We start from the raw sequence: 10,572 nt of genomic DNA on the forward strand, positions 1-10,572 counted from the left end.
TTAGGTTTTTGAAAAAGACACATATTTGACAAAATTTGCTAAGTGTCCTAAAAACCCTAGAGAATCAGGATTCTATTTGTAAGGCACAAATTTAGAATACAGTCTTGGACCTCTAAATTACTTTAATGTCTTTGGCAATGCCCTTGGTGTTTGTGAAGAGGCAGTAACTTAGAGGAGATTGCCTTCCTCCCCATTTGGCCCCCCTGCAATTTTGTACTCCCCATTCCCTTGGTAAGAGTTTTATTGGGTCCATTTTATGGATGTTATATGGCGATTGTTAACAGCTGTCCAGCTATCAAGGCTGGCCCTAAAAGCGGGAGGCTAAGAGACCTCGGAGAGACTTACTCTTTCCCAGCCAGACTGAGAAAACTCTCCCTCGGGATTCCACAGTGGTCTGTCCTGAAAGCAGCGAGGACCTGCAATGGGCACTTTGAGGTTTCTGTGACAGTGGCCCTCCTGAGTCAGCAGGGATTGCTTCCCAGTGTGCTGGCGAGGTTGTCTAGGGAACAGACAGGTGAATCAGTGCCCAACTGGCTCACCATCAGGTGGGGGAACAGAGACATGAAGCTTTGCCCTCTTGCACCTGCATCACCGTAACATTCTGAAAAGAAACAGTCTTAGGCACTTCCAGGAAACTGCATGCTCTTTCTTTCTTCAACCCTCTTTCATTTCTAGCCCAGTGTATAAACTGAACATTCTTAGAAAGAACCAAAGCTTACACTTCAGCCTTGGGCAGCTCCTGCTTCTTTTCGAGTCCTCTGTAACAGATATGGAACAGACGGGAAGAGAGCTCATCTCTTAGTCTTTCTTCAGCATTAATAATCAGCTTAGTTCCCCATTTCTGGAAATTTAACTCCTGGGATTGGGGGCGGGGGGGTTAAGTCCTTTCCTCACCAGAGTGATGCGTAAGTTAGTCACTATCTAGTCTTTTTCAGCTTGCATTGTCAAACAGGACTTCTCAGAGGTCTAGCATGGCCTAAGTTCACATTTTTTAAGGATCAGAAGGTATTAAAATGTCATATCTTTCCTCTGAGCGAGTGAAGCCCATCACAATCCCCAACATGATACACTGATTTTCAAAAACAAAATTTTATCTCCAAGGATTACCTGGAAACCTGATTCATATATTAGAGAACCAGTTTACATTCAAAATATATATAACTCCGGAGTCACTGAAGAATTCCTCTAGATGTTTATTAGAAATAAGCAATGTTAGTAGTCCAGGTTGATTGTATGCAACCACTTACTGCTGCCCTCAGAGTTTCCTTTCAACACAACAATGATGAGTTCGTCTGTGGTCTTCCCTCTCCTGGATACTCCTAGTGTCTTAACCTTTCATTGTGGCCTGCATTTTGAAGTGCTTAGTGCTAAAGGGAATGTTACCAAACTCAGGTTGGGCTGTTCACCACTTGAAAAGTCAATAGTAAAGAGACAAGAGTTGGTTGGAAAGGAAAAGTTGCTTTAATCATGAAACCGGCTACCCAGGGAGAAGGTGGAATCCCAAAACCAACTCCAAAGGTTCTGCTCAGTCATGAAAGTTTTTAAAGGGAAAAAGGGGAAATAATCTCAGTTAATCATTAAGGTAGAGGGTCAGATTCTTCGTCATTTTTCTGTTGTGTGCAGATCTGCTGACTCGTGATCTTCCTTTGGATGCTATCTTGTCCACATGGTTCGCCTGCAAATTTGCTAACGGGGAAACTAGGGGTAGGGGGTTGGTCATTCTTCAACTATTTAATTCTTCATTCTTACTCCTTAGAATCTGGGAAATGACTCAACACGTTAGGGAAGGCATTGTGTACATTCAGAAGAGCATAAGTCAGGAGTTAGTTAGATTAAATGTTACCTAGTGATCTCATTTTTATAACTAAGGGAAACAGAGATGGACAAACAGAAAAAGGGCAAAAGAGCTGCTTACAGGAAGATTGTGCAGGATGAATAATATTCTGTACTTCACACCACACTTTATATCCCTTAAACCACTTGCTTCTTCATACTCTCTTTCAAAACACAATACCTTTCGGCTCAGTCTTACCAAAGCCCCTGCTCTGACTCCTACATACACTGACCCAGATTGGACGCCCCTAGAGAAGTCAAAAGCATGAAATAGAGAAGCCGGACCACCCTTCTTCATGCAACTTCACGCTTATCCTTCAACTACTCCAGCTGCTGAAAAGCTATAGAAGTTAAAGAAATCTCCCTGTGTTGTGTGTGCAGCACCTTCCTTGAGAGCGATGAAGTCAAGCCAAGCTGCTCCCATGTCCAGCTCAGCAAGCTTCGGGTTCCATTCAGACCTCCTTCTTCACACACTGAGCTTTGAACAATAGACTCTCCAAGCTTCTGGAATTCCCTGGCAATCCGGTGGTTAGGACTCAGCGCTTCCACTGCAGGGGTCACAGGTTCTATCCCTGGTTGGGGGACTAAGATCCTGCAAGCTGCGGGGCGTGGCCGGAAAATAAAAGAAAAAGAAAAGAATTTCCAAGCTTTGGAGTCTGGTTTTCCACTTAGAGAGCATTATCTTAACTTTCCCACACCACTACATTCCGATTCACCTCTCTAAAGGCCACCAAGATTAACAGCATCAACTAGCCCTTGGATTAATATATGCAGCTGTACCAAGACCCATATACAAGGGGAGAGGTCACCCATATTGGTAAAGATGGGACTGAAAGTTCAATTCTTCTATGCGACGCCAGGAAGCCTCTTCTTTTTTTTTAAATTAATTAATTAATTAATTTGTTTTTGGCTGTGTTGGGTTTTCGTTTCTGTGTGAGAGCTGTCTCTAGTTGGTGGCGAGCGGGGGCCACTCTTCATCGCGGTGCGCGGGCCTCTCACTATCGTGGCCTCTCTTGTTGCGGAGCACAGGCTCCAGACGCACAGGCTCAGTAGCTGTGGCTCACGGGCCCAGCTGCTCCGCGGCATGTGGGATCTTCCCAGACCAGGGCTCGAACCCGTGTCCCCTGCATTGGCAGGCAGATTCTCAACCACTGCACCACCAGGGAAGCCCCCCAGGAAGCCCCCCAGGAAGCCTCTTAGTAGAAGTCATTTGTTCATAGTAGAGGTGCACGTCGCTACTAGATTTAGCTGCCTAACAGCTTTAATATGGAGAAGTTGATTTACCCTCAAGAAAATGGCTCACTCTCCTTTCTTCTCTGCTAAAAGCCATTGGCTGTTGGTCGTCTGAACACAGTTGTCAGTTTGACCTTCTTGGAGGGGCACCAGCATTGCCTCAGAGGGGCCTTGTTTACCACTCTGCATTCCACTCTACAAAATGAATTGCAGGGTTTCCCCTTCTCCGCACCTTATAGTGTGATGACGTTGCTCCCCTAAGGAGTAAACAATATGTGCTTTAAAGTGGACTTGTAGGATTTGAGTGTCTTTCTTTTGATTTGAAACTACATCAAATAAACTTGTACAGAGGTGGTCTGCTTCTGAGTCATAGCTTATGGTTCCTGGGATAATTATATTTGATGGGAGCTCCACGTGATTCAGGGGTTTAGTACTTGTCCTGATCCCAAGCCTGTGCCATCTTTGTTTTGTTTTGTTTTTCTTTAATTGGAGTATAGTTGGCCTGTGCCATCTTTGTAACCTAACCTTTTCCTGCCTTTGAGGCAGCCCAGGGGTATGTGCCCTCTTAGGCACTGAGGAATAGTAGGGATTTAGCAGCCAGTCTGGAGACCTGATCTGGGAGAGAGCCAGGCATCCAGTTTCATCTACAAATGCCCATTAGGACTCAAAGTCGACCATCCTGAAAAAGGGTAAGGTTCACAGTAAGACAGCATGAAGCTGGCCTTGGGATAAGTTCAAGTTAAAAATGAGATACGTATAAGGATGTTCAGTGGAGTAACTTTAAGGTTTATTGGGAGACAACGAGAATGATGATAATACCTGGAACTGTTACTGGTCAGGAGACAAAAAACATTAAGACAAAGATTCGAATAATGTTGATGTCGTGTGTGACAACAGCATAAAAATGACTGCTCCGGGTCCTGGCTCAGCGGGGAAGCGCGGTTGCACATGAGAGCTGAGTGCGGCCGACAAAGGGCCGCCTTCACCGGGTTGCTGGGAAGAGGTCTAGCATGGCCTAAGTTCACATTTGCGCCTCCCAAGGGGCAGTGGGCTCCTCATCTCCACACCCTCCCGTCCGTAATCAGTGACCAGGGCCACTGCAGAAATCACATCGCGGCAGGATAAATGAAGAAGGAAACGGGGAAGGGGCAAAGCATTGATTGCAAATGGCATATGTCTTAATAATGAGCAAATGTGGCAGGAAAAAAAAAATAGAAGACAACTGACCATGGAAACAGTTGAATCCCAGCCGGATGGAACAGATTCTGTGTGACAGATTCTGTAACAGGTGTAACAGATTCTGTGGCAGAGAGTGAATCTGCTCATATGCAGACTCAGACTGGTCAAAATTCAATCCCTTGTTTAGCTCAGGTTTCTGTGGCTGCATCAGGCACCAGAAGAGGCTCCCCAGCTGTCACTCTAGTGCTATCACCTTCTGGCCAAACTGTACATGCCCAGGGAATAATAATTGAGACACCACAGCCATTGGTTATTCAGTCACCACGAATACAAACCGTTCAGACAGCAGCGATTGCAGAGACAGATGAGTCTGCAGAATCAGAAGGTGTGATTGAATCTCGTAGAGAAATCCTTTCACGAAGACCCTGGATAGAAAAATACTGAATGAACTTTTCTCTGATGTGCCTAGTATTCCCAAGATTGAGGAATAAAATGCAGAGGACCAAGGAATGTCCCCTAACCTGACTACCATGGCAGTACCAACTAGCATATATCAGACTAGCCAGCGCAATACAGTGTGTAAGATACAGTGTTAGGTTAGGTATCATTAGTACCTAACCTGTGTATATAAAGCTAAAAGTGAATGTTAAAGTGAGACATTTGCACTGGTAGCTGTCATATACTTTTGAAAAGTAAAAAAAAAAAAAAATTATTACTGAATATAGAAGAAAACTGGGGGTAAAAATAAACAAGGGACAGTTTTTCCTATTTATATGTTATATCTACCTCTCATGAAAGTTTTAAACATGTTTTATGTTGTCTTTATGATGCATGCAAACATGATAAGATGTAAATGTCTGTATTTCATTCTTGGTTTTGTTACCAACAAATACATATCATACATACTAACCTAAAATAAGCACATTTGATTTCAAAATTATGTTTTAAATGTAATTCTGTTTACACTACTTTCTACCGAGTTACTTTGTGCTGCAGTTTTTTCCTAAAAGAGAATGGAAAAATGATCTACTTTCTAAAACTATAGCAATTGGACAGATCATTTTATTTTAAATGTTAAGCACCAAACAGATACAGTCACATTTACTTTTCAAATGACTTACATGAATTATATTAAGGTTCAGAGTGAGACAACAAGCATAAGTGACACCTGGAGTAAAGTTAGGGTTCAGTATTTGATAACAGGAATATAGATCTTCTATGGTTCAGCATGAAACAACACACATAAAGGGGACCGCTGGAATAAAGTTTAAGATTCAGGCTGAAACCACAAGCACAGAGACAGCTATTTGTTCAGTGTGAGACAAAAACAGGAAATTTTCACTGGGAAAAGGTTATGGTTCAGTGTGAAAAACAATCCTGAAGATTGGATTGGAATCTTCAATCTTCATTCTGCTGGAATGAGGTCAAGGTTCACTGGGCAACGCAAGCTATTAGATGGCTGCTCAAATAAGATCACGTTTCAGTTTAGTGCAGGAAGCATAACAATGAATGGCAGAATTTATTCTTCAGTGTGAGACCAAAAGCACCCAGCTGACTGCTGAATGAGGTAAGTTTGGTGTGCGACAAGAAAGAAGATCACCAGGGAAATAAGTATAAAGCTCAGTGTGCCACAGCATTCCTGAACATGTTGCTGGAATTAGGTAAAGGCTTAGAGGATGACAACAAGCTGGAAGGTCACCGCAGCAATAGGATAACGTTCAGTGTGACACAACCACCACGAAAATGATGGATTATGGTTAAGGATCAGAGTGAGACAAGAGCGTGAAGATGACTTCTGGGAGAAGGTTAAGGCCCAGTGTGAGATGCAATCAGAAAGATAACCACTGGACGAAGGTTATTCTTCAGTGTGGGACAAAAAGCTAGAAGATGAGTGCTGGAATAAACTTAGAGTCAATGGGAGAAAACAGGCCTGTTGCTGACTGCTAGAATAAAGGTACATACGGTTCAGTGTGACCTGACAAACATGTTGGTGACTGCTACAATAAAGGTTCAGGATGAGACTACCAACCTGAAAATGACTGTGGAAATATGGTTAAGACTCAAAGGGTGACAGTGTGTATGAAGATGGCTGCTGGAATAAGGTTAAGGTTCCGTGTGCAACAATAAGCAAGTGGATGGATTATAAAAATAATTAGGCTTCAGTGTGAGGCAACAAGCAAGAAGATGGCCTCTGGAATAAAGGTCAGTTCAGTGTGAGACTATAATTATGAGGAAGACCACTGGAATACAGATAAGGTTTATTGAGAAACATCAAGCATGAAGCTGACCACTGCTATTCCGTTATTGTTCAGTATGAGTCAACCAACTTGAAGATGACCACTGATATAAGGTTAAGGTTAAGTATCATAAGGTTAAGTGTCAAACATTGTCAGAAACATGATTGCTTGAATGAGGTTAAGGTTGAGTGTGGGATGGCAAGCATGATATGACTGCTGGAACCAACTTAAGACTCAGTATGAGACAAAACGCGTGAAGATGGCTGGTAGACCCATGTCTTGCTATGATGTGTGATCAAGCATTCAGTTGACTGCTGGGAGAAAGTTAAGGTTCACCAAGCCAACACAAACAAGATGAGTGGTGGAAAAGTTAAAGTTCAATGTGACACCAACAAACATTAGCATAGCCACTGGAATAAGATTAAGATTTAAAGAGTGTCAACAATCTAGAATATTACTGATGGAACAAGTTAAGGTTCAGTGTGACACAACTACCAAGAGGATGCCTGTTGGAATAAGGGCAACATTCAGGTGTGATAAGAAGCATAAAAACAACAAGGTCCTACTGTATAGCTCAGGGAACTATATTCCATATCTTGTGATAAACCATAATGGAAAAGAATATGAAAAAAAATGTATATATGTATAACTTAATCACTTTGCTATACAGTAGAAATTAACACAAAACATTGTAAATTAACTATACTTCAATAAAAAAAAGACGCATGAAGATGACTACTGGAATAAGTTTAAGTTTCATCATATGTCTGACCACAAGCATGATGATGAATGCTGATAGAAGGCAATTATTCAGGACTTCCCTGGTGGCGCAGTGGTTAAGAATCCTCCTGCCAATGCAGGGGACACGGGTTCGAGCCCTGGTCCACATGCCGCAGAGCAACCAAGCCCGTGAGCCTACAGCTACTGAGCCTGCGCTCTAGAGCCCGCGAGCCACAACTACTGAGCCCGTGTGCCACAACTACTGAGCCCACTAGCCACAACTACTGAAGCCCACGTGCCTAGAGCCCATGCCCTGCAACAAGAGAAGCCATGGCAATGAGAAGCCCGAGCACGGCAACGAAGAGTAGCCCCCACTCCCCGCAACTAGAGAAATGCCCACGCGCAGCAACGAAGACCCAACGCAGCCAAAAATAAATAAATAAATAAATTTATATTAAAAAAACCAAAAACCAAAAAACAAATGGTTCAATTAGAACATGACAAAAGACATTTCACTAAAGAAGACATACAGATAGAAAATAAGCACATAAAATGATTTTCACCATTATTAGCCATTAGAGAAATATAAATTAAAACCACAATGAGATATCACTATACACCTATCGGAATGTCAAGAATAAAAAATAGTGATAATACCAAATGTTGATGAGTAAGAAGAGAAACTGGATCTATTCATAAATTGTTGATGGGAATGTAAAATGTTACAGCCACGATGGAAAAGTTTGGCTGAGTTTTATGAAACTAAACACACACTTACGATACAACCCAGCAATTGCACTCTTGGGCATTTATCCCAGACAAATAGAAATTTTTGTTCACACAGTAACCCGTGAACAAATATTCACAGCAGCTTTATTCCTAATAGCCAAAAACTGGAAACCCTGGTGTGCTTCCTGGGTAAGTGGTATACAAACTATGGTACAACCATACCAAGGAATACTAACTCAGCAATAAAAGCAGTGAACTATTGACACTTGACATTCCCAGCAAATTGGATGACTCTCCAAAGAATGGTGTTGAGTGAAAAAGCCAATCCCAAAAGGTTACATACTGTATGATTCCATTTGTATAACATTCTCAAAAAGACAAAATTATAGAAATAGATAACAGATTAGTGATTGCCAGGCATTAAGGAGGAAGAGCAGGAAGGAAGTGGGTGTGGCCAAAAATTGGCAACACAAGGGATCCTGACAGTTATGAAACTGTTCTGTATCTTGAGTATGATGGTGGATGCATGAATCCACACGTGATAAAATTGCATAGAACTAAACACACACACACACACACACACACAAAGTAAATTGGGGAAATCTGAACAAGATAGATAGATTTGTGTCAATATCCTGATTTTGATATTGTACAGTACTGCAGTTTTGAAAGATGCTACCACTGTGGAAAACTGGGTAAAATGTACATGGGATCTCTCTATTTTTTCTTGCAACTGTATGTAAATCTACAATTAACTCAAAAGAAAGGGTTTAATTTAAAAATCAATTGCAATTCTATATACTAACAATGAACATGTGGAAACCAAAATTAAACACACAGTACCACTTACAGCCACTCTAAAGGAAATGAGATAGATGTAACTCTAACAAAATATCTACAGGGTTGCTGAGTAAGTACAAGGAGGTAGCCCAAAGCAGTTCTTTTGTGGTGATGGAATATTTTTGTATCGTGATTATAGTAGTGGTTACATGAATCCTGACATGGGATAAAATTGCTAGAGCTATACATGCACACACACACACACACACAAATTAATGCAGGTTAGAAAAATAGTGAAAACTGAATTAGGCCTGTAGTCTAGCCAAGAGTAATATATCAGTGTCAATTTCCTGGTTTTGATATTATACTGTGTCTATAGAAAATGCCACCATTGGGGAAGCTGGATGAAAGGCACAATGTCTTTTTTGTTCTATTTGTGCAACTTCCTGTGAGTCTATAATTATTTCAAAATAAAATGTTAAAAATGAATGAGATGAGGCCAAGGAGAGGTTTCAGAAATGATTGGAGGGAACAGGTTCTGCAAATGAATGACACTGGGTCCAGTCTGGAACAAAGGGTTTCTATAAAGCTTAAGTCTATATTCCTGTGCCCCTTCTTTTTCAAATACTTTTTATTGCATTATACAAGTAATACTTAAAGATATACATATGGATATATGTACATATACATGGAGAATAAAAAGTATGTCCTCCTTCCTACTGCCTTAACCAGAGTAAACAATGTTCTGTAATTTGATATATATCTGCCCTGGTGTTTTTTATGCATTCATATCCATGCATGGTTATATTGTTGATAAAATCATGACGCAATCCAATAACCTAGTGCCTCTCAAACTTACTTTTCTTCCTTGATCATGCAAGCAGGACAATTGCTCAGTGTATATGAATCTGCTGGGTTCCTTCAACACTTATACAGAGGCTACAGAGATATTCAGTGTGATGGTGAACAGGCATTTTGAGAGGGACTATTAAGGTATTAACTTAGGCCAGCCCTCCTTGTGAAAACTGGGATGAGGTCTTCGTGAATCAGCTTCTTGCAGACAGCTTCTTGAAAGTCCTGACTATAATGAAGCATGCGCATTTCAATAGTCTTGAAAACGTGACGGAGTTTGGAATGGATGTGGTTTAGAAAAAGATTAGATGAAACCACGAAAAGGCTTTAAAGCCCAACAGCAAGAAAAAGGCAATGAGTGAGAGCAGATGAATACCCGAGAGGACCTTGTGCGGTATCCAGGGCAAAGATAGACTAAGAGGAGTGCTTAGAAATCACTACGGAGTGAAAGGTAAGGAAAATGAGGCAATGGAGCAATTCACGAAAAGAGAAATACACACGACCAGCCAATATACCCGAAAGGAAAAAAATGCGCGTGCGGGTTTGTTGAAACTCCATAGTGCAGAGTTACCATAAAAATGTGAATTAAAGAAAAGTACAGGGGGTTGGCTGGCCCGGTTTTCTGTGGAGACAGGGAGGGAAAGGAGATGGTGTAAACGGGGCAGAGGGTTCAGGGTGGGCCTTCTGTGCAGAATCAGCCCAGCGGTCCAGACCCTCACGGCCTCTACCCCCCTGCTCTAGTGCATTCTGCAAAAGGATCCCAGGGCAGCAGCGCCTTACAACGCGCTCAGGCCCTCGGGCTCTCTTCTTGGGAGTCGGGGAGGAGGCGGGGCTTGCCGGCGGGGCGGGTCCCGTGGGTGGGGCTGAGTCCGCGGCGGCCAGTCTGTAGCCCCCGAAAGGGGCGTGGCCACGCTAGGGGCGGGGTTAGGCTGGCGGCCGCCACTCAGGGAGCAGGCGAGGGGGTGGAGCTGTATGTGGCTGTGGCTGTGGCTGCGGCTGCCTCGGGAGA

The 10,572-nt window shown here is 42.5% G+C and overlaps 1 protein-coding gene across 1 annotated transcript; it reads left to right on the forward strand.

The window, feature by feature from the left end:
- Positions 1-4,014: 4,014 nt before the first annotated feature.
- LOC132357192 (cAMP-responsive element modulator-like) lies at positions 4,015-4,636 on the forward strand. The gene is made up of 3 exons (XM_059910473.1): positions 4,015-4,069; positions 4,355-4,437; positions 4,592-4,636. Exons 1-3 carry the CDS (start codon positions 4,015-4,017, stop codon positions 4,634-4,636), a joined length of 183 nt encoding a protein of 60 aa, XP_059766456.1.
- The last annotated feature ends 5,936 nt before the right edge of the window (positions 4,637-10,572 follow it).

This window comes from Balaenoptera ricei, chromosome X (genome assembly GCF_028023285.1).
Source record: "Balaenoptera ricei isolate mBalRic1 chromosome X, mBalRic1.hap2, whole genome shotgun sequence".
In the NCBI taxonomy this organism is placed as follows: domain Eukaryota; kingdom Metazoa; phylum Chordata; class Mammalia; order Artiodactyla; family Balaenopteridae; genus Balaenoptera; species Balaenoptera ricei.